The sequence below is a fragment of the Anolis sagrei genome, chromosome 1 (assembly GCF_037176765.1).
Source record: "Anolis sagrei isolate rAnoSag1 chromosome 1, rAnoSag1.mat, whole genome shotgun sequence".
Classification (NCBI taxonomy): domain Eukaryota; kingdom Metazoa; phylum Chordata; class Lepidosauria; order Squamata; family Dactyloidae; genus Anolis; species Anolis sagrei.
Genome location: NC_090021.1, coordinates 265,113,072 through 265,138,400, shown reverse-complemented (window position 1 = coordinate 265,138,400; position 25,329 = coordinate 265,113,072). Strand labels below are relative to the sequence as shown.

Here is a 25,329-nt window from a genome sequence, read left to right as displayed (position 1 = left end):
CCTTCTCCTCTCCCAGCTAAACATCCCCCAGGAGAAAAGGAGGAAGGAAAATGAGAAGGAAGGAAGGAAGGAAGGAAGGGTGGAAGAGAATAGGGGATAGAGGGAGGAGAGAAGGAGGGAAAAACGAAAGGGAATAAAGGAAGGAGAAAGAGGGAAGGAACGAAGGATGAAAGAGTGGAAGGGAATGATGAAAGGAAAAGAAGGGAAGGAGGAAGGAAAGAGGGAATGACAAAAGAGTGGAAGGGAAGGGGGAAGGAGGGAGGGAAGAGAGAAGAAAGGATATGATGAGAAAGAGGAGGACCTGAGCAAAGAACTCAAGGGGCCGCATCCAACCCGTGGGCCTGGGTTTGCCCATGCCTGATGTAGAAGAAACGGAAACGTTGTTGGAGAATTTAGTATTACTACCATCTAAAATTATGTAAATTGAACTTTCTACAATTTAATCTTCTGGGATTCAAGTCTTACCTCGAGTTTAATAAGATACATAAACTTAGCAAGATACAACTTGGGTTCCACGCGTAAATAGTGGCTTCTCCTTTGTGCTTACATACCAATTTCCTGTGCTGAGGCTTGCTGTGTTATCACATTATGCCTATCCCAGTCTTACTAATGAGTTAATGGATTTCATATGAGAGGGATTGTTCTCACTATTTCTTGATACTAGTGAGTCCATGTGATAGCATATTTGGCGTTACTGAAAAGGGCTCATTGCAGTTGTAATGCCCTTTGTAATCTTATAGAACATAATGATCATCTCTTGGCAACCTTGATTTTCAGTACTATATTTTTTTGATATCACTGTCCCGGTAGCTAGGGAAGAGCTGAGTGAGAAGAAGAGAGAGCTGATTGCTTTAAGAAAATGGAGAAACCTTTGAAGTTTCCTTGCATTAAATTACAGACCACTGGATATATTTGCATTATTGGGTTCAAACTGGCTGAGAGGCCTTCAAAATGTTTTGTCAGAAACAGACAGATTTTCTCCATTGTGTGTGTAGTAAATGGGGATTTTTTCTATGCTTTATTTACATTTGATTTGATTTATATACGTGCATGACTTATTAACCCAACCATGCATGCATTCATGCATAAAGTGTAATACGGCTTCCATCTTTGAAGCAATCAATCTGCAAAAGATTACCTATCATTTTGAGAAATGCTGTCAGCCCAGTTGTCTCCTTTTGAAATGGTGGTGACCTTCTCCAGCTGTCTCTGGAGGAACAGCTCAGGAGAAGAATTCAGTCTGATGGCTCAGTGTTGCACACATTTGTTTTTATTGGGCAACCACAGCATTTGATTTAGCTGCAACAAGTGCCCTGGGAATAACCGGACCAGGTGTCTTTACACTAGGTTTTGTTTTGCTTTGCTTTCAATCCCTCTTTCTGTTCATTTTAGCAAATGAAAAAATAGAAGACATCAATGGCTGTCCAAAGAATAGATCTCAAATGGTAAGTGAAAAATTAAACCCATCTGCACTGAATTTTCTGAAATTGTGAAGCTGAAGTATACTTACGAAGCAGTGAGTTTTTTAAAGTTCTGTTAGAACTTTTTAGATAAATACATTTAGGATGAGACTGCAAAGTCATAACATTTGACAGCTAATCAATATTTCTTTTATTGTTCAGCCTTGCAATGTATTAAAATGCATATCCTTTAAAAAGAAAGAAAAGTAAGAAGTATTCTATTATCACATTTGTTTATTTGATTGTTAACCTCTCATTTACACTTTGTAACTGGATATTGATCTGCTGTGTTTTTAAATTAAGGTATTGCCTTTCAATTTATAGCATGAATGTTTAAATATTTGCATATTGTTCTCAAGAGTCAGGACAGGGATGTTTATGATGGTTTAAGGTCTTCTCCCTCCTTTATTCTGTTGAATGATATATGATGGTAGGGATAATGGGATATACATGTAAGAAGCTTTTATCAGATTTAGATTTTGAATAAACTGATCTGTTTTTTGATAAGGGGGTAAAGTAGCTCAGTTTACTAATTGCAACTTGAGCCAATTTGCAGGAGTCTGTAAATGTCCCAAGTTGAATTATTGAAAGCATATACATTTGCAGTTTAATGCTTAGGTGTTCTTGGAAAACTGTACTGTAGAATGAAGAGATGGTTTTAAAGAATAAAGAGATTTAATAAACAATACTGTGCTTGGATAAGTACAGGAGGAAAAAAGCATTGCCCCACAAGCCAAAGATAATTATAAAATAACTGCAATTTCATAAATTATAGTTATTTTAAAAACCCTCATGATATGAGAGATGCTGTGACTTACGGTGAGGAGGCTGATCACCACTGCCCTAAACTGTATTAGATTCATTGCCAACAAAATTCATAATAAGGCAAAACTGATAAATAAAAAATAGCCTAACTGGCACAGGCTACCTTTTGTGTAAGCATCAGCTGGTTCAGCAGCAGAGGCCATCCTGAAATAGGGATACTTTGCCACAGCAAGTCCAGTTACTGTAATGTCCAAGGTCTAGATGTAGGACTACCTGAATTAAATAACTTTTTCTTTTAAGAGAAGAACATCAGGATGATGAATAATCTTGCCAAGTGTAATTATCAATGTTGCTGTTAGCACCTTTGGAGGTAAATTTTGACACTGATTTCTAGGTGCAAATATGATGCTACACCAACATGGTTAGGTCAATTTTAACCATTAATAAGGAAGACTCCTTTGAAAGTTTAATTAGACTCACTCTGCCACAAATGTGGAAAAGTTTCACATTGTCCCAGAAAGCTTAATGATACATAAAGGGGGGAAAGGAAAAAAAGGAAGAAACCAAAAATAACATAACCCATTCTCTTTCAAATGGCAGATACAAGTATCCATTTGGCAGAATCAAATAGCCTTCAAGTCATTTCCAATTTATGAAGTTTTTATCATACAGCATTCTTGTCAAGAGTTGTTCAGAGAGGACCTGTTGTTAACTTCCCCAGAGGCTGAGAAAGTGTGTTGCCCAGTATTGCCATGTGGTTTCATAGTGGAATAGGGATTCAAACCCTCATTTCCTGACTATGATCCAAGCTCAAACCATAAAATGCTGGTTCACATATGTAGCCAACATGTTATCCTTAAAATTAATGGTTGAGATCCTGCATCAGAAACATAGTCACAATATTATGATTACGCTCCATCTCTCAGTCTGACTCTTGAAATCCACTGTAAACTTTAGCCAGATACCCATACTGAGGGATGGAGTTCTGCACTGTTAATGAAGTATGATGAATTTATCCTCTGCCAGTGAGTACAAGGAGCAGAAACAGGGACCTGTGTGGAGTCCTTTTGCAACGCCATAGTATTCCAGGCTTGCTGGTGGAAGTAGACTAGAGGAGCCATCCTTCAGTGGCTCTCTCACCATCAACTCAGGACTCCGTTCCTTCATGTGGCTGGCTGGATTTTGGGGACATTTATAATTGTGGCACTGCTACCATGGTATAAATGTGAATAGGAAACAGTTACAAGGTCATAGGATTAACCCGTGACATCGTAACTAACGGGATGCCAGCAGAACACATTTAAGTTTTACTTCTATGGTGGCATCTTTAAAGTTAGCCCCAGTCCACAACTGCATTATTTGCTCAGGAAATCTTAGCAATCACAGCTCTTTGTAATGAAGACATGATTAGAAAAAAATCTGCTTATAATTACATAACTCAAAACTGTCTACTTGTAATCCTGAATGTATGCTTTATCATATGTATAATAATAATAAGACACCCTGTTGTTAAACAATATATAGTGAGAGAGCAAGTAAGCCTTCGTGCCACAGAAGCCATCTGACTTAATGACAAAACGGTTGGAATAAATAGCAGTGGTTCTGCCTACATAGATCTGACCATTCAAATAGGTCTCTATTTATAAAACACCTAGTACTGACAATTTTCACGCTTCCATATTAAAAGTGAGCCACACTCAACAAAGGGTTCAGTGCAAGGCAAAAATAATCAGGGCTTTACTTGTTGTTTTTTTAACTCTAGACTTCAACATATTTTGAATGGCTTAATAAACATTTATTTGGCTTCTTTCTGTGGCCAAATTTATCATTTACTTCTAATTATGTCACAACATTTTTAAAAATACTTACTATAGGACAATTGGTTGTTCTATTGCCCTGGTTATTGATATAGGAATGAAAAAGGCATTTTTCCCTACAAATTAGTACAGAGAGCTCTTTGTATCTGTTGGCATTTGGTGCTAGGATCCCCTGTGGGTGCAAAATCCAAAGATGCTCAAATCCCATTGTATACAATAGTATGGCAGAACAACATATTTTATATAAAATGGCAAACAACTCACAGGAACAGTGGACAGAGCCTGTGGCTGGAAGCTTCAGCAGAGTATGCCCACAGATCAGTTTAATGCTTGGTGTGTGGCAAAATAATTTGAGCAGTGGTTTGTTGAATCCAGTTATGCAGAACTTGTGGACATGGAGGACCAACTCTATAGTGAGTGTTTTAATATGCTACATATAAAATATTTCTAAAGCAGGAGTGCTAGGCTGGAGAATTTAGGCCTCTAGGATGACTTGAACATACATCGTTGAGTGTGTGTGTGTGGCAGATAGATAGATAGATAGATAGATAGATAGATAGATAGATAGATAGATAGACAGACAGACAGATAGATAGATCAAAATGATACATTGAGGATACAATGAGGCAGTTTTGACTATGTTCCCAGGAGAGGTCTTTAAACCTAGAAACTGCAGAGGTTTTCATAAACCACTGAATGAGCAACAAGGCATGGATAGCTACTCCAGAGAGCTCTGTCCTGCTGTTGAAAAAATCCATGTGACTGAAAATGTCACAGCAGAAGTAGTAGCAGCTCACAGAGGCCAGTAAGTAGGTAGTAGCACTAGAAGCAAGCCAACTAGCCAGCTCTGCAGGCAGGGATGCACTTATCATTGGTCTCACTCTGCTTTGTGAAACAACCAAGTCATGCATGTCTTCCACACTGTCGTGAAATGAACTCAGATGAGAAACAGATGAGAACAGATGAAAAAGACTCCATTCTGCTGAAGAATTAGAATTCAGGCTTTCCAGCATGTTTAGCCAGTCTTTCTTCAACCCAATTTTATATATTTCTAATAGTATTTTCTAATGATTATTCCACTATTGTACATGAACTGCATTAGACATAGACATCTTCCATTTTCATAGAAGCTAGACTTTTTAATTCCTAGTTAAAATAATGTCTTTACATTAAACAGATAGAGAAAATATCCTGGCAAGACGTAAAGTATGTCCATGAAAGGAAGGGAAGTAAGATTATTTTTCTTCCTGAGAGGAGTGAACAAACACACAATAAAATCTGGCAGGGAGGGATAAAATTGGCTTTCAGTAGCTGCTCCACATTTCTGAGCATTCTTTCCCTAGAAAAAAGATCTAAAACTGTGAGCGTTTTATAACAAAGGTGGGAAATCCAGAAATTCTAATTACAAAATCCTAACTTACCAATGGCTTTGCAGATGGTAGGGCAAAACATATGGTGGCCAAGTGTTTCCTACTCTTCTTTTACAAAGCTGATGAAGCACATAACAATTGTATAGTGTAAGCCGTCTGTCTGTATGTTGCAGAAAAATGTAATTAAAGGACACAAAAAGACAAAAAAAAATTAAATACAAGATCTCTTTATACTACATAGTTGTATTAGCTTGATGCCAGTGTACATGTCATGTCTCCATCCTAAGGCACCCTGAAATTTGAATCTCAATGCAATCTTTAGAATTGTCTGCTGAGAACAGCAAATGAGGATTAAGTAACAGTGCCTTGGAAACTGTCATTCAACTTATGTAGCAGGAATTGTAAGAACTTTGCTAAAATTACAAATTCCATGACACCTAAGGATGAAATCATGACACTTAAATTGGTATCAAGCTGATATAATTGTGTGGTACAAATATACCTATAATCTGGTTGAAATGTGAGTTAATCAGTGTCATGGCAATTCAGTGTGTCAGTATAGTTGTGCTGTACAGTCTAAATTGCCATTGAATACAGAAACAGTAGAGCAAGATAGCTTTTCTTATTTTAAACATTGCTATTCCCGACATCAGCCAGATTCTCCATGAGGTATGTCAGTTTTGATATTCTAGCCATAACCCTCCTACAGACATACATCTATACATATAATAAAAGTCAAAACTTGTATGTGGCGGATGTGTGGCGGTGCGACGGGAGGAGTATGTGCCAGCGTTTTGATTGGCCAGCCTGAAAGTTCCAACATTCGGATTGGCTGCCGCAGTGGTGCTATTTGCATATGGTCTCTGATTGGCCAGCTTCAAGAGGAGCCCCTGGTGGAGAAAAGAGTTCATGGAAGAAACGGGGACATGAGAAGGAAATTTGCATATGGTCTCTGATTGGCCAGCCTCAAACCCAACATTCCGAGATGACAAAGAGAGGAAAGGAAAGGCCGGGGGCTGGGTCAGAACACTCCCAATACAGACCGAAATAGGCACACAGAGCCCCCATGACCCACTCTACATCCTACTGCAGTTTGGAGGAGGATGAACCATGGATGATGGGACTTGCGGTACCATCACTCACATTCTGAGACCGCTGTTAACCTCATCCAATGACTGATCAGGACCAAACTTGGCACATAGACCTCTCATGCCCCACTTTACATCCTGGTGTGGTTTGGTCGGGGATAGACCTTGGATTATGGGACTTGCAGTACCTTTGCTCAATTCTTGAGACCACTGCAACCCTCATGCAATTACCGATAAAGACCAAACTTTGCACACTGAGTCTCCATGACACACTCTACATCCTGGTGCGGTTTGGGGGAGGATGCACCATGGACGATGGGACTTGCAATACCTGCACTCCCTTCCTGAGACCATTACAACTGCCAACAGTGATGGATCAGGATCACAATTTGCACAGAGAGCCCACATGACCCACTCTACATCCTGGTGCAGTTTGGAAAAATATGGAAATGGATGATGGGACTTGAAGTCACTTCACTCACTTCCTGAGACCACTGAGACCCTCGCCAATGACAGATCAAGACCAAACTTGGCACACAGAGTCCCCATGACCCACTCTACATCCTGGTGCACGTTTGAGGAGGACAGACCATGGATGATGGGACTTGAAGTACCTCCACTCCCTTCCCAAGACTGCTGCAACCCTCATCTAATGTCCGAACAAAACCAAACTTGGTACACAGAGCCCCCATGACCCACTCTACATCCTACTGCGGTTTGGAGTAGGGCATACCATGGATGATGAGACTTGCAGTACCTTTACTCACTTACTGAAACCACTGCGACCCTAATCCAATGACCGATAAAGACCAAACTTAGCACACAGAGCCCCCATGACCCACTCTGCATCCTGCTGCAGTTTGAAGGAGGATGGACTTTGGATGATGGGACTTGCAGTACCTTCACTCACTTACTGAAACCACTGCCACCCTCACCCAATGACTGATAAAGACCAAAGTTGGCACACAGAGCCCCCATGACCCACTCTATATCCTGCTGCTGTTTGGAGGAGGGTGGACCATGGATGATGGGACTTCAAGTACCTTCACTCACTTCCTGAAAACAATGCAACCGTCATCCAATGACCAATAAAGACCAAACTTGGCATACAGAACCGCCATTACCCACTTTCTCTAATAACCCGGGCAGCGCCGGGTCCCCAAGCTAGTTAGTTATATAAATGGAAGGCCAAGATGCTGTGAACACTCTGCACAGGAGACCACTGTTGTGCTGTATAGACCTTCACACAAAACTGAATATATCTTACAGAAGACAACCTACTATACCTCCCCAATGCACATTGGGGTTCAATCCAGTGGACATATTTTCTGTTCATTGACATGAATATCATCTGCAAAATAAAGTACAGTCTGTCATTAACTGTGATTAGGGCCATAGAACCCCCATGAAAGTGGAAAAACATGAATAAAAAAATTAAAACCCTGAGATAATACATCTCTAGGAATCTCTAGGTTTCCCAGCATGGCTCTGTGGTCAACCTCTGCTGGAAGTTGACCCAAGAATGGCAACAGAGGACCTAGATCAGTGGTTCTCAACTTGTGGATCCCCAGATGTTTTGGCTTTCAACTCCCAGATGTCCTAACAACTGGTAAAGTGGCTGGGATTTCTAGGGGTTGTAGGCCAAAACACCCGGGGATCCACAGGTTGAGAACCACTGACTAGATATTCACAAAGAACATTTTAATCAAATCTGCAAAAGTCAAATCAGTAAATGTGGAGGGCTGACTATAGTTATCTGAAGGTCATGGAGACTAACAACCTACCAGATTAAAGCAATTGAATTGTATTATTACTTTGAGAAATTTATATTAACAATGGATAGAAACCTTAGATCCAAATCATGATATGAGGTTATAGAACTAAAGCAAACACAGAAATTGTGATTATTTTAAAGTTGCTGAAATGGACTTTTACAGCAGCAGGCAAGAATTCTTATTGTTGCCTGTTATTTTGATAAGTTTTTCTCTGCCTGTAGTTGCCCCTTTCTATGGATGTGCAATATACAGATTAGAACTGTGCTGAAATTCAACAGTGTGATAATTCTGGCCACCTTTCAGCTACTTTTGATGCTATTTCTGTCAATGTGTAAAGAAACCCCTTGATTTCAGCATACATCTCCTCCTCTCTTCCGGTGCTGTGCTATAAAATTACTCTGTGCAAAAAGAGGAATAGCAGGGCTGTTGAAAACTAGAACCGGCAGCCAAATTTGTTCAAAGATAAAAGGAAACACAGAATATCCTTTTGGCAAATCAACAAACTGTCTTGTGTTTGCTTTGGCTTGGGTAGAAATCTAAGAAATATCACTGACATTGTAAATAATTAAGTTTGAAATATCAACTGCCATCTGATTCATACATTACATGTTTTTAGAGCTTAGAAAAGTTACTTTCAGCTCTACAACTGACCTTGCTGGCTGGAAAATTCTGAGTTGAAGTTTAAAAAAGGGTTTCCAAGATTTGCTGGTTTCTTTCCACACAAGCAGAACTATAGGGTTGATTCAATTATCTACCTTCCTTCACGAGTAAATAATATCAAGGTTAATGGCACAAATCTCAGCTACAAGGCAGATCATGAACTGTGACTAAGGATGCAGCTACACTATAGTAGGAATGCAGTTTAACACCACTTTAATTGACATGGTTCAATCCTATGGGATCATGGAAGTTGTAGTTTTATAAGGTCTTTAGTCTTTTCTACCAAAGAGTGCTGGTGCCTCACTAGACTACAAATCTCAAACTACAACTCTAGAGACTAGTGCTTGAATCTCTGCTCAGCCATAGAAACTCACTGAACAAGTTACACTCTCTCAGCCTCAAAGGCAACCCCCTTCCTCTGAACAAACCTTGCCACCAAATCTCCATTATAGGTTCACCTTAGAGTTGTCTTATATCAGAAACAACTTGAAGGCACACAACAACAGCAGAGACATTTGAGCAGTTTCAGGGAAGGGCAATGAAAAGGAGTTAAGAATTTAACTGTGAGAGCAAAATTAGAGAATTGAGTATGCCCAGAGTGGTGAAGAGTAGACAGGATGATATGATTGCACCCTTAAGTGTCTAGATCAGTGGTCCTCAAAGTTTTAAAGCTGAGGGCCAATTCATGATCCCTCAAATTGTTGGGGGGCCAGACTATAGTTTGAAAAAAATATCAACTAATTCCCATACACAGTGCTCATATCTTATTTGTAGTGCAAATAGCATGAAAGAATAATACAATATTTAAAGTGAATACCAGTATCTTAGTGGAAAGTGTGGGTCTGCTTTTGGCTAATGAGATAGTCAAGTCAATTAGGATGTTGTTTTTGTGTGCCTTCAAGTTGTTTTAGACTTAGGGTGACCCTAAGTTTTAAGCTTTGTGCAGGGTGTGGGTAATTGACCCTAGAGGGCTGCATTTGGTCAACAGGCTTTATTTTGGGGACCCCTAATCTAAAATTTATTATTTACAGTATTTATATACTGCCTTTCTCACCCCTAGGGGGACTCAAGGTGGTTTTCCACAGGTTGTCACAGAGGGTGCTTCCAGACAGCAACAAAATGTGCACTTTAAATTAGGACAAAAAATCCCAGGACCTGACAGCAGGTCCACACACAGACTTGTCAGTCCCGGGATATGATCTCCAGCCATTCTCACAGCCTTCCTTTATAGTGGATCAAGATAGAGGGTAGACAGGGGACATCTGGCTGAAGTTTGTTTTCAAAAAAATCGCTTCATATGCACACATGTGAATATTTTAATGTAAACACAAACAGATTTGCATGTGCGCATATGATAATCACGTATAACAACATGATTATTTTTTTAAAACAACTTGATCTCTCTCTTCCCCCAATTGTTAATTTAAGCTCTCTTTAATATTATAAAGTTGAAAAGAAAGAGTTTCAAAGAGTTCTATTTGCTTTCCCATTATGGTTCCTTGTGTGTCTGTGGTTCTATGTTTTTGACCTCTCCATCAGCTGATCAGCTGTTTCAGGCCTTTAAAAAGTGCCCATTCACTGGAACAGTCCACACTGTGGGAAGGGAAAGAAAGCATGCGTTTTGCATGACTGTGGAGATATACAGTCATGTAAAGGTGCACATTTTTCAGACAGAATAGGGTTTTAAGTGCACCTTTTAAACATGTGTTTTTCAACTGCTAACCCGATTCCACCCATACTTTGGTTAAACATCATTTAGCCACCTTGCCTTTTAACCCAGTTACTTCTGGGTTTTTAGCCATGTATAGAAGGGCCCAGGGAAGAAGGGGCATGCTTGTTCTCTGCTGCCCCATAAGGTAGGACCAGGTCTGTTGGTTTTAAGTTATAAAACTTAAAGAACTTATAAGATCAGCCTAGTGAGGTGGTGGGGTCTCCTTCTCTGGATACATTCAAAAAAAGACTGGACAGCTATCTAATTGGGTTATTTTATATGAACTTCCTGCATTGAGTAAGGGATCTCATGGGCCCCATTCCAACTGCTTAACTATATGATTCTGTGCCTCCATGACTCTGCTTGAAGTCAAGACACCAGGGGTAGTCTTGGCTTGAGAGTCACTGACATCAGACAGTGAGATAACAGGACATTCTCCATGACAGTACCTTTTTCTCCAAACTGGTTGGTGGAAGCTGTCAATACAACACTAAACATTTTTAAGAGGCTGTGTTTGGAGATGACAATTTCTGACATCTGAGTCATGTTGTTTGCTGTAAATAGTACTTGAAGTGGTATATAGTGTTTTTTTTAAGTCCTAAGAATGTTTCAGAAAATAAATGTGAAGAAATTTGCTGGCCACTGTCCTGCTGACTGTTTTAATGATTTTAGTGGTTGTCATTTATTAAAAGGTAAACATATAGAACAAATACTTTGGGCACCAACTAGTACAGTTTTATGTTAACAGTTCTGTTTTATGTCGTTTGTAATTTTCATTACCATTGTTTTGCACTAAATGCTGTTGTGTTTGCCTGAGGCAGCAGTTGGTCTCCCCATAATTTACATGAACTTGTTGTGTTGGGTATTCCTAGGAAAATGATACCATGACAACTGCCACAACAGATGGTATTTTTCCTGTCTCTAAGATACAGAGCAAACATTCACTGATGCCCTGCCCTTTTGTGATTTGTAAAATATTTGGGGACTCCACTCAAATGTTATGAAGTAAAACAGTTTTCCAGAAAGTAATGTGATGCTAATAGTTAGGTTCTGATCATTGAGAGAGATACAAAAATAGAATTTAAGAGGACAGTGGATACAATAGACCTTATTTAGAGGCTACTACATTTAATGGTAAAACTTGAATCAACATTGATTGCTTTTTAATCTCAGCCTCCAGCTTAACTGTGGTTCATGAATCAAGATTATATATATATATATATATATATATATATTCAATAAAGCATTTTTCTAAGTTGTACATTTTCTGCAGTTGAGTCTTCCGCAAGGGTCACATTAGTTACACAGCTAATTAGTTGTCTCATTAGTTAAACAACCATTACATGGTCACTGTCAATTCTGTTATATTTTTATGTCTTAATGCAGGGGTCCCCAAACTTTTTAAACAGAGGGCCAGATCACAGTCCCCCAAACTGTTGGAGGGCCGGATTACAATTTGAAAAAAACATGAATGAATTCCTATCCACAGTGCACATATCTTATTTGTAGTGCAAAAACACTTTAAAATAATACAATAATTAAAATAAAAATAATTAAAATAATTAAAAAGAACAATTTTAACAAGGATAAACTTATTAGTATTTCAGTGGGAAGTGTGGCCTGCTTTTGGCTGATGAGATAGGATTGTTGTTGTTGTGTACTTTCAAGTCATTTCAGACTTAGATTGACCCTGAGCGAGGGCCGGGTAAATGACCTTGGAGGGCCACATCTGGCCCCTGGGCCTTAGTTTGAGGACCCCTGTCTTAATGGATAGTTTTTGCTTTTATTTTATTTCGATGCTTAATTCCTTGCAAGTTTTCTGTTGTTACTTTTCATTATTCTGTATTATTATTTTGAGGTATTGGGTGCTTGCCTTTTTACATGTAAACAGCCCTGAGTCCTTCTGTGGAGAGAGTGTGGTTTAGAAATAAATTATTATTATTATTAGAAACACAAGAAGATGAGTCCACAGCAGACAAGATCACTCTGCTGGCTGTTGTATTGGATCACACCTCGGACACTTCCCAAGTGTCTAGGACTGTATGATGTATCGGTGAATCATGCATGCAGACCCCACTCAGGTGGCCTTCTGCAACTGGCAGATGTTAATTTTGTCAGCACTAATTGTGTTTAAGTGCAGGCCAAGGTCTTTAGGCACCGCACCCAGTGTGCTGATCACCACTGGGATCACCTTGACTGGCTTGTGCGAGAGTCTTTGCAGTTCAATCTTTAAATCGTCATATCGTGTCAGCTTTTCCAGTTGTTTCTCTTCAATCCTGCTGTCACCTGGGGAGCCATACTTTGTTTTTTAACTTATTATTATTATTATTATTATTTCCTGTGAATTGACTCTGATATAGATTGCCCCTTATGAATTTAGGCCCTGTTTGGTCAGAATTTAAATAATTATAGGGACTTCATAAAACACAATTTGGGTTCTGTTTCTATACGCTTCAAAAGCAGAGTCCCATGGAGGCATCACATGACGTAAGGGCATTTCCAGTGGGACTAAATAGGATTCTGTTTCTGCAGTGCATGAAACGGAAGAAAATGGAAGAAAATGGGGATAGACTGGTGGGGGTGGTGTGGAACAAAGAAAGGGCATGAGCTGGATGGCCATCCCAGAAGATGGACGTCAGTGGGTGGTTCCCTCTGCATTTCAACACAGTGGATAAATTCAAATGCAGGAATGGCCTCAGAAATATGGGAGGTGAGGTTGACCTGACAGTTCTGCTACATAGTTCTGTGATGTTTCAGTAGTCAGATAGATCAGTCAGGATTTTTGGCATACCATTCTAGCTTTTCATTGCTTCTGACCAGTCCCAGATTCTTGAGAGATTGCTTTTTCTGGGTCCTAATGTTACATCTTGGGCATTTGGTAGGACAAGGGAGAGACTGATGGGTTTAGAGTACATATTTTTCATAGAGAACTACAGGTCACAATTACATAATTATCACTGGTTGAGACACTCCTAAGAATATGGAATCATGCAGTTCTCCATTTGCTGTTGTTCTATAATTCCCAGCATTCTTTAACATTGACTTTTCTGGTTAATGTCTGCTAAGAATTAGTCCAACAACTCCTGGAAGACCTCAGGATTCTTAGTCCTAATGAAGAAGTACTAGCATGCTGCTGTTTATCAGCAATTTCTGATTCCCCTGTGGATAGAGTGTTTGGATCATGTCATAATTTGGACCTATATGTAACAAATATTTAACGTCTACATTTTTGATATAGAGTGTCTGAATTTGAATTTTCAACGCGGTACAAATAGTGGTAGCTCTGAAGGCCAAGAAGAGTCTGCATAAAATGTCCTTAAATCTATTTTTCTGCTGTGATTGGTGATATTTGCCAGACATACTTACAAAGCTAGAAAGATTTTATAGCTTATACTTGTCCCAGTACAAATCTTCATTGGTTGCTTTTATAAGCCTGTAAGCACATCTTAAGAAGGCTAGTTTCTGTTAAATTGAATTTTTACCAAATATAGTTTTGGGTCTAGCCAACAAAGAAACATATATTAAATGGCAATAATTTGTCATCTCTCTTTTAAAGTATCAATCTTGCATGGTCAAATTGAAATCTGTGTGCATGCCTACACACTTATACACAAAAATATACAGATAAACACCGAGCTATTTGAGGGTGAAATGTGGATATTTAGTTTAATATTTTTTTGTAGATTATGAAAGGAATTTGGACCCCAGCTGAAACCAGAGAAACTTAGTATCTGTTTTTTTGATCCCATACTATGAAGCTTGGATTAATTTCCTGTGTCCAAAGCCTTTACTGTCTGTAGGGTTCTTTGTGTTGGTACATATTGGGGAAGCAATTTACTGTATAAATGCATTTGTCAAATAAGTAAGTAACTAGCACAACAAGATTGGACTAGGATAAATTCTTTACTTTTACTGTTATTATTTTGAACATGAAGACTTTAAAATGGGTTGGGAGTTGCTAGACATAGGTTTCAAGAGACTCTTTTTAGACTCCTTACAAGTTGATTTAAAAGTGGTAATCCCTTGAAGACCATAAAATACTTTTAGGCTAAAATATGGCTTGTTGAGATATCAAGAAAAAAAATCATCATCTTTTCTACATCTGGTTTCTTCCCATGTTTCTACACTATAACCAAAGATATCCCTTTTTAAATAATGAAAATCAATATTTTGTATATCAACATGAAGGACTAATTAAATGTGCAATTGCATTATGAGTCACTTCACATTATGAAAAAATATTACTCCTCAATAAACAAACATAGATACTTCTGTTATTTTCTGTAGGAAAATGGGCAACTGTCCTGATCTTTTAGATATCATGAAGAGCATCCCAAAATCCCACCTAGTCCATTTTCTAATTATTTCAGTTTCATTTATTTAAGATATGAAAAAGGCCCATGAGTGAAACAACAGTCATTCTGAGTAATCAGCTGCTATTCACAACATCTAGAGAATTATGTGAGTAAACATACCCTGGATTCTAGTTGAGGTTTCTAGTTTCCTTTCTTGGATTCTACTGGCTCTTTGGTTGGAAATTTCTGCCAGCTGTCCAGCTTTTCACATCAAACAAATGGGATGCCCCTGTTTATTTTCAGCCAGCAGTTAGAAGAAATGTTGTTAGGTTATATTTGATTCTATTCTAGTAATGCCATTTTTCATCTGGGAGTAAAAATAGCCTCTGATTCCATTGGAAACCATATTTTAAAAACCAGGAGCTCGTAATGTGGTTCAGGTAATTTTATCCATGTCATGAAAGCCACTTTCTAGTTGTGCTTAAGATCACCTTAGACTCAGCAATAAGCAGTACAACATAAGGATTGATAACTCTGATCAATTTATTATTACAACAGGGATGTGAATCTTATTTGGTATGCTGATCCAGGCAGAGATAAGTAGAATGCTATGTACTTTTCAGGAAAAAAGCCATGTTGGAAAACGTATCTAGCGTGTTTGGCCAAGTGGAGGATTGGAGTGATAGACACCTGAACCAAACCTGTCCACAGAACAGATACCTCTTTCCTCATGCCATAACCTCAGAAGAATAGAGGAAATTTAGAAAATGGGGGTGGGGGGGGGAGGAAAAACTATGCTGTATAAGCATAGATTCCACCTAATATGTGAGGAGGTTGACATAGATCGAAAAGCCAGTTTTACATGTACAGTCACATGCAGCCAAAATATGATTGTGATGAATTTTCATATAACTCTCTTTTTCTTTCGGTTTAAGATTGAAAACATAGATGCGTGCCTGAGTTTCTTGGCTGCCAAAGGAATAAACATACAGGGACTGTCTGCTGAAGGTAAGTTAATTTCCCCTCCTCAGGTGATAATGCATTTGAAATGGGTTTGCTTAGGATTGAAAACCAGCTACTATACTAACGCAGTTAAAAGGACTACATGACTTGTCTGACAGAGGATAGTAGCAAGAGTAGAACTAATAGCCATAGTGGTTTAACATCTTGTAAACTTTAAATTGTATTGTACGCAAATTGTAATTTTTATCTGCTTAATTAGAAGTAATTTTTAAAGACACTCCTCATGTGTAGGCAGAAAAGCTCTCAATTACACTTGTCTATTTAGCAGATGATTCTGTCAAAAGCCTAATTGATCTTTGAAATGGGAAAAGGACATTTTGTAACTTCTGAGGTTTCCCTTTGATAGCAGAACCAAACCAGAATCCAAGTTTTTCAAGGATCTGCTGGTGATGAAACAAGTGAGGCAAAAATGAGAGAGATATTGGAAGAAGATCTGGAAACACAAAGCAGACGAAAGTCTATATGAAAGTCAACTTCATGGTAGTGTGGCAGCAACCAAATTATTTTTGTGTCACCATAGCTTCTGCAGGGATATGTCCAGCTGTGAGCAGTCTGAGGTCTATAACATTCTGGCCCTCGGAAAGAGATGAAAAACACTCAACAGCCAACTGTGAAGAATTTGTGGGAGACTTTGCAGATAAAAATCACCCAGATTTGGTCCAAGATAAAATCATGTAACAGATCTAACTTTAGCTCCAACTTACCCAATATTGGATTCTTCTCCATTTCCATTTGTGCATATGATCAGGACAGACTGAATTTGAGGATGTGATCATGATAGACCAAGCTCTGGCTGGTAGGGATGTGAGATTGGGCCTGGACAACAGAGAGCTCCCATCTCCTCAAATATTTTCAACAAATTTTCTGCTCCTCAAAACAGCTGAATCAAAATGCAGTGGGTTTGTCCTTATACCTCTATGAGGAACAACACCCGCCCCCTCCCCAGCCTCCACAGTTGCCTACCTTAGCCCTGGAATTTGGTCCTTCCTTTTTAGGGAACCTAGAATGGCCCCTTCCTTGCTGGTCTTCCATCGGCACGCAAAGTCCCCTCTAAAAATAAAAAAAATAAAAAAATTGACAGTCCTATGACAATTCTGTTTTCATGAAAGGGTTTTGAAGTAGTTGCTTTTATTATATTGATTGTGCTACTTTTTATTTTTCACATTTAAATTGTATGTTTTAAATTGTTTTAAAGTTTTAATTAATGGTTTCATATTCTTTTGATGTCAGTCCTTTGTATGTTATAAAGATACTTCATTTATATTTATAAATAATATTTATATTATTTATAGCCTGTCTTTTTTGCAAAACTAAGACTTAAGGAGACTTACACACTAGAATAAATACTGTGTCATCAAAACATACAAAAGATTAGCAACAATAATAACAGTCAACAATAAAACATACAAAAGACTAACAATAATAACAACAGTCAACAATCGCATACAAAAGATCATCAAACCAGCAGCAATGAGGATATTGTTCCTGTTATGTCAGTTTAGCAAGAATATTTCCATTTTCAAACTTCGATTAGCGCCAAAAAATATTTGCATGCTTATCTTGGTGGCAAGTTGATATTTTACTTTCATATTTGAGAGAGCAAACCAGTACAAGCCACCTTGGCAAATGGCAGTCAAATTACTGCCAGGTATTCTACCTTACACCTCCTGCACAATACTCAGAGTTAGCGACTGGACAGGTGAGACAGTTTTCTTCTTGGTCATTTGTCAGGGAGACAAGTTTTGTGAGCTTGAATATACTGCAAAATATGCAGTTTTTCTTGTGTACAAGGTAGCTCGTAGTTACCTTGTCAGCAAAGTCTGCTGCTCTTTACTTTGCATGACAATATAGTTAAGTATCACAGTTAAGTGCATGTGAACTGCCAAAGTGTTTAAAGAGAAGTGCGACAGGTTACCAAAGTTCTTTAAACAAAAGTAGGAAATATTTTTCCTTTTCCAGATGGCGGCTAGCAAATGGAATATCCTGCTCCAGGCATTAAAGCACCATTTACTGGGGGAATCCCAGGTTCTTCTGTCAATGGGATAATTATACTGTGTTTCTAGATGTCTTGGGCTGATTATATTTATGCCTGATGTAAGAATGCTATATGTCAGACACTGTTCTGTAGGATGGGATTCTTTAGTCAAAACAAGGGAGTCGGTGCTTTCTGTCCCCCCCCCCCCCCTCTCTGAGCATGATATAAAGAGCTTTGAATTAAATGCACACATGTCTTGACATAAAAATATACTGATTCACACCTGATAAGTTGATTTGAAATTACATGAAAAAAAATCCCCCCCCCCTTCCGTTTTTGAACAGTGAAGACACATTTTCACATGGTTCTTCATCCTTGTGTCTTTCCTTTTGCCTTATTACTGGGTTTCTCAGCTAGTTTTCTCTATGGGTTTATTTGTCTCCCAGTCAAGATTTGAGTGGTTTGACTATAGGACACAAAAAATGAGCTTTTAAAATAAAAAAATGGGGATAAAAGCAATTGAGGGAACCAAGACAACAGGAATCTCATAGCATGGAAGCTTCCAAACACCAAATTGAAAGAAGAAACTCTCCCTGCCCTCAAAAACCAGAACATCTGGCAATATTTTGTTTTCAGCTTTTAAAAACTACCCTTTTTGTAGCCAAAATGGAAATGACTAGGTTAGATACTCACGCAGTTGAAACGTGTTGTGTGTGTGTGTGTGTGTATTTAAGCAGACACACAAGACAGAAGGGAGCAGTAAGAGGAAGTAATTCAGACAGCACTAATCGGCAAATCACAAAGAGGTAGATGTGCCCTTTATGTACAAAGTCCAGTGGCAAGGCGCCAGGTGAATTACCTCAGTCCATCTCCTGAGATAAGAGAACAAGAAATACATCTGTAGGGCTTCTTTGAAGCATAGTTTATGGCTTACTTTTAAAGAGCTAAAGTCTGCACTCAACAAACTGCAGGAACAGTTTGCTACTCCATTTACACAGTTTGGGCTAAATTTTGAAAGATTAAACTGTAATGCTGAAGTTTTACATCACCACAACGCGAATTATACTGGAATTTCTAACTGCCATATTAAACAACTGTGTTGTTATGCATATCATTCTCGCTACCTTGCTGACAAATATTTGGAGTTTGTCTTAAATGAAGCGCACCAAGTTTCTGAAGATGAGGAGAATTCTTTATTTACCCAGTATAAATTGGGCTTTTTTTTTTTTTTACATGGCTGCCAGGTAAGATGAGATGCTGTGACCCCCTAATATTTTCATTTTCAAAATGGGGGTATGTCAAAGCTTTCCCTAGTTTATTTTCTAAGACAGATCATGGTCTTTGTGAATTCTTTAAAAAAACTTTTTCTTTTCCCCCAGAAGTAGCCTCCAGTGTGAACTCACAGTCTGTGTTGATTGATACTGTTCTTTACATGCAGCACATACAAGCACATGTGTACCATTTTTGAGAATATTAGACATGTGTATATTTGAAGCAGCCTAGAGGCAACTATCACCACATTCTGTCTAACAATAGAGATGTCAAGGTTCTTCCCTATCTTTTGTTTTGTTTAATTTACTGGCCAATGCCCATTTTTGTCAACTTTGGTAGAAAATGCAGGAAATCTGCATTAAGTCCAAGCAATCAAGTCTACCAAATGAGCAAAGAGTGCTGATATAAATGCCTTTCCCCCGAAACTGTCTTGCAGAAATCAGGAATGGGAATTTAAAGGCCATCTTAGGCCTTTTCTTCAGTCTATCACGGTACAAGCAACAGCAGCAACAGCCTCTGAAACAGCATTCACAACACCACCCATCTCAGCCACCCCCCACATCTCCCCAGCACGTAGGGTCTCCATCTCATTGCCAGGTTGGACTCCAAGAACAGCAACTGCAACAACCACACCAGCAGCAGCAGTCCCAGCAACCAGTGCCAGCTTCACCCCAGATCCAGTGCCAACAACCTCAGCAACCGCCACACCTTCAGCTAAAAGCACAACCAGAAATGCAGTCCAGGTGGGTTGTCTTCTGCAAATTTCTCCCCCTGCTTAAATATAATGTTTCACAATGCCAAAATAACATCTTACTGCTAGAAGTGTATGCATCTGGCAAACAGGCCATCCAGTTTTCTGGAAAATCATTTGAAAATCTTTTACAATCAAGGCATTAGGATGGAGATGGAACAAAATATAGCTGTCTGGCAGTAGGTAATAGAAATAAAATATCCATTTTGAACAGCTTTTTGTGGAAAAATTGGTGAAAGGTTAACTAAATTCAATCTTTCAAAGAGTGACCTTAGTAATTGGATAATGGATTAGGAAAAGGAACTCTGTTTGCAAGATCCCCGTGTATATTATATTCCTGCTAGGAATATCAGTGGGGATGCCTGCTTCTGGGTGCATGTGGCCCTTAAGTGTTATTCTTTACACAGTTATGTCTGAATTATGCTGCAGACATAGCCATAGATGTATTAATAAGGTCAAACTGTAAATATGTGGGTAATCTATAGCTACATGAGATATAGAGGATACAAGACACTATCATCCAATGTTTTCTTTGGAGAATGTAGGGACAAATCCCTTTAGGATAGCAATTCTGAACCTGCCTTGAGGAAAATAATTATTTATTACACTACGCAAACACCCCAATGGTGTTTCCCACTTGAATCACCTCATCATAGCAAACTGCTGCTATTTTTTTTTTTGAAGTGAGGGAAAAAAACCAGGAAGAGTGTTTTTTCCAAAGCAGCTGTGATGTGATGAATCTGTCAAGAAGATAATGGTGAAAGTGCTGGATCACTAACCATACATTTTGGAAGACCTTCTTTCCTGCATCATGCATATTGGCTCCATAAACAGCACTCTTGTGATTTTTTATATTTCTATGCTCAGTCAATAATATCTCTTTTTGGGGGTAGTGCTTGTGGTAGTTTCATAGGTTTCTCCTCCCCTCTTGCCTTTTTAGCCATCTGTAGCAATCAACACCTGCTCCAGAAGCTTTTTGACTCTTCTGGAAAGAGCTTTTAAGGCATGGGATAAGGAAGAGAGCACGCTCTCTTGTTTGCACTTTTGGGAATTTCCAGTCATACCATTGGATTCTGGCCATTGCTTTCATTGTGAATGAATACAGTGACTCTGGTGAATGATCTGACCAAGATCTTATATCTATTATGGGTCACGATACTTAGTTGCCATGTATAATTTCTGCTATGTTAGGTCACTGGAAATAGATGCCCCTATTACTATGGCATTATCTTCAAATCATGTTTTTATTCTAAAAATCCTATACAGGTTGAGCATCCCTTATCCAGAATTCCAAAATACTCCAATATCTGAAATTGTCCATATGGATGGCTGAGATAATGACACATTTGCTTTCTGATGATTCAGCATACACAAACCTTGTTTCAGGCACAAATGTATTAAAAATTTACATAAATTTATGTTCAGGCTATATGTATAAGTTGTATATGAAACATAAATGAATTTCATCTTTAGATCTGGGTCTCATAGCCAAACTATCTCATTATTTGCCTATGTGCAAATCCAGCTATTCTTAAAGATTATTATTATTATTATTATTATTATTATGGTAAGGAATACTTAATCTGTATTCTATCCCACATTTACATAAGACACATTTGCATATCACTTTTAATATAGAAACATATCTGACCTTTTTGTATTTTAATTGTGTTATAAATTAATTATTCAGTCTTACAGTGTTCACTGACTTAACTGCAGAAATTGTAAATATATATAAGCTGCTGAATTAATAGCTTATTTTTGTTATCATCTCTGTAACCCATAGACCTTCTAAAATATATCATAATTTTGTAACATAGTAGTGTATATATACGTTAGCTCAAGCCGCTTGTCCATTGATGGCAAACACATTAATTTTGTAAGTTATTCATAACCAAGGAATACTCAGAGGTGGTTAGTTTGGCTAGTCCTTAGTAGTCTCATATCAAAGTAGTAACCAGAACTGACCCTGCTTAGCTTCCAAGACCAGATGGATTTTTGGTGCCTTTAGGCAGACAACACAATATAAGAAATAAAATTTTCATTGTTTTTTCCCATTCAAAATTACTCATATTTTTCATTTATGTTTTAAAGTAGGTATTACAAATATTGAGCTATAATGAATAAATTTTCAAAACTTAATTACTCTATATTTTTTTCTAACGATAAGAGCATTCAAAGCAGTAATTCAGTCACTTTTACATGGTGTACCTTTTATTGGGAAGTGCCCTCATGTGGAAAGATCTAGTTACTGTAACAACGTACAAAGGAAGGCGACAGTTTGTCTAGCTCTACCTGGAAATACCAAGGATTGAACCTGAACCATCTATGTGCAACTCACATGCTCTATAGCAGAGTTAATGTTCCTCTGCAAAAAACATGTTCAACCTGCCATGTTAGGAAAATCATTGAAATGTGCTTGCTGGCATAGTGAATATCTGATTTTAGCATCCTGTGGAAATTACATTGTTCTGATAATGTACATATAGGCCAGGCATGGCAAACTTTGATCTTTCAGGTGTTTTTTAACTTCAAGTCCCACAATTCCTAACTGCCTACTAGCTGTTAGGAATTGTGGGAGCTGGAAGTCGAAAACCCCTGAAGGCAGACGTTTGCCCATGCCTGATATAGACTGAAAATACATTTGTCTATGGCAGTGGTTCTCAACCTGGGGTCCCCAGATGTTTTTGGCCTACAATTCCCAGAAATCCTAACAGCTGGTGAACTGGCTGGGATTTCTGGGAGTTGTAGGCCAAAAACATCTGGGGACCCAAGGTTGAGAAGCACTGGTCTATGGGTTTTTTAAAGAATCTTTTCTTATGAGCTTGAAATAAATTTGCATGGATATGCTGCATCTGTCACTGTTGCTGCTTTGATAAACCCCAAAAAAGAGCAGGTAAACAGCTTATTGGGTCATGGAGAGCTATTTATTTATTCCCCTCTTCTTTCTGAATCTCTTTTCACAAACTCTTTGTCTTCATGTTGGGTTCATGTGTGAATGTTTCTTCTTTACTCACTTGCATCTTCCACTTTTTTCTTTCTTGTTGTGCAGTGCATCACCCAGGGACTCATCTCAAAGCAAAATCATCCGATTCACTCTCGGTCAGAAAAAGACTTCTAGGTTAGCGTTTGTTCCTCTAATGCAAAGCATGGATAACCCTCCTTGCAATAACCTCAGTTTGCATGTCTTAGGGCTCACCTTACCGATTCCTCCTCTTCAGTTCAAACCCACTGTTTTAAGAATTACCAAAGCAGAAAGAACTCTTCTCATGTAGTGTTGTGCTTTGTGTATATGTGTATTTTTATATCTATACCTCATCATCTTTTGTGGCTTCAGGGCATTTTACAGCAATGTCTTCTGAATTTGTTACTCGTTTCTTGTGAAGCCTTGTGAATATGAATAATTCTGTGTTCAGTTGTGGGCAACACAATTGAAAGGAGATATTGACAAGCTGGAATGTATCCAGAGGAGAGTAACTAAAATGATCAAGGGTCTGGAGAACAAGCCCCATGAGGAGCGGCTTAAAGAGCTGGTAATGTTTAGCCTGAAGAAGAGAAGGCTGAGAGGAGACATGATGAGGGCCATGTATATGTGAGGGGAAGTCATAGGGAGAAGGGAGCAAGCTTGTTTTCTGCTGCCCTGGAGACTAGCATGCGGAACAATGACTTCAAACTACAGGAAAGGAGATTCCACCTGAACATTAGGAAGACCTCCCTGACTGTGAGAGCTGTTCAGCAGTGGAACTCTCTGCCCCGAGTGTGGTGGAGGCTCCTTTTTTGGATGCTTTTAATCAGAGGCTGGATGGCCATCTGTCAGGGGTGCTTTGAATGTGATTTTCCTGCTTCTTGGCAGAGAGTTGGACTGGCCTGGTCCATGAGGTCTCTTCCAACTCTATGATTCTATGAATTTCTAGGTAATAGCGAATATGGAAAGCAACTTTAATAGCAAATTAGCATCCTTCATATGAATTCTATGAATGTGACACCATTTACTCTATGAAATGAGAAAGTTAGCATGAAGCAGGGTGCACATCCCACCCACAATCCCAGACAAGTGCTGCCCCTCAATCTGTGATGTGGACATTTGACATCTATGTGTGAGCAGGAGTTCCTGCACAGTCTTCCATACCACGATCCTGCTACAATTGGCATTCCTGGAAGTCTTTGCATGACCATGTGTTCATCCATGTTTTCACCAGTTTACAAGTTCATGCCAGCATGGGGACCTATTGGGGCAGAGTCAGCAACATCTTTGATGCCAGGGATGGGGCCAGAAGTGCAGCCTGTTCTATAATGCTCTCTAACATTAGGGAGAGTAAGGAGCCATGTGAAGCAGAGGGAAAATGATGTGAACCCTCCACTGTTTCATCTCCACTGGAGGGCAGAGTTGTGATACCACAGAGCATTCGTAGATGCTTTAAACCAGCTTGCATGTGATGGATTGGAAAGTCTATACCATACCAGTAATGTTGGATTGCCATTTTAACTGTTTTCTACACTGGACTGAGGAAGAAGCACCAGCTTCCACTATGCTTCAAGGGACTGTGTTTTGGGTTGACACTATTTCTCTATAGTTAAACATATTATTCTGTGTGGATCAATAGGTTTAGGATCAACTGTAGAGCCACTTTGGGCATAACATTGGAGATTTACAATATTGAAGAACACATATCGGGAAAGGAGTAGATGCAAATTTGCTTGACACCATTGGTACACAATTCTACATTTTTGTCTATAATTAACTTGAACTTTTCTGAGCGTCTTTTTTTGCTTGAGGTGGAAAATATAGGGTCCTTTGCTCAGAATTTCATTGTGAATAGACAAAGCTGACATATTTTTAAAATGCTCATCAGAATGGATGCCACTGCAATACCAGTTATTTACCTCCACTATTTTTCTCTCCCTTCCTGGACTATGTCTTTCCTCTGTGAGAAGAGACAAAATAATTATCTGTGCATCAAGGCCCTTTAGATTCCTACCCAGAGCCCATAACTCCTTATGGCATCCTGAAGGTTATTCCTTGCAATTTCATTGGTTCCCACATGGACAAAAAAGAGGGAGGGGGGCTCGATGAGTCTCATCAGCCTCCATGTTTCATCTGAATTTTTGCCTTAAGGAGACAGAACACCTCAAAACATCTATGCAGATCTGCAAGTAACTGCTTCTGTTCCCTTGACTGAGGGTCCTCTACCACCATCACACATCTTCTCTGAGGATTGGCAGTGATCATGCCATATACTGAATCTTCTACATTCACTTGCACATTCTCTGAGGATTGAAACTCCTGCTCTTGTTCCTCATAATCCTTAAAATAATATGGGGATAAGTTTTAAATCAATTCTATAGTTCCAGACTCAAAGAATGAGT

The 25,329-nt window shown here is 38.8% G+C and overlaps 1 protein-coding gene and 1 long non-coding RNA gene across 4 annotated transcripts in view; one reads left to right on the top strand and one right to left on the bottom strand.

Annotated features, from left to right (window-relative positions):
* Window positions 1–17,014, bottom strand: part of LOC132769075 (uncharacterized) — a 109,939-nt gene extending 92,925 nt beyond the window's left edge. The window contains exon 1 of the long non-coding RNA XR_009630791.2: window positions 16,928–17,014. This is a non-coding gene — a long non-coding RNA (uncharacterized lncRNA). The remainder of the gene's footprint in view (window positions 1–16,927) is intronic.
* The window catches only part of NAV2 (neuron navigator 2), a 282,686-nt gene that overhangs the window by 103,456 nt on the left and 153,901 nt on the right, over window positions 1–25,329 (top strand). For 2 of the 3 annotated variants that reach the window (XM_060765681.2, XM_067462702.1), the window contains exons 3-6: window positions 1,393–1,445; window positions 15,877–15,949; window positions 19,648–19,954; window positions 23,015–23,083. In XM_060765681.2, the coding sequence (XP_060621664.2) occupies window positions 1,393–1,445; window positions 15,877–15,949; window positions 19,648–19,954; window positions 23,015–23,083 (502 nt within the window). The remainder of the gene's footprint in view (window positions 1–1,392; window positions 1,446–15,876; window positions 15,950–19,647; window positions 19,955–23,014; window positions 23,084–25,329) is intronic. The other variant, XM_060765628.2, reaches the window with a different exon arrangement.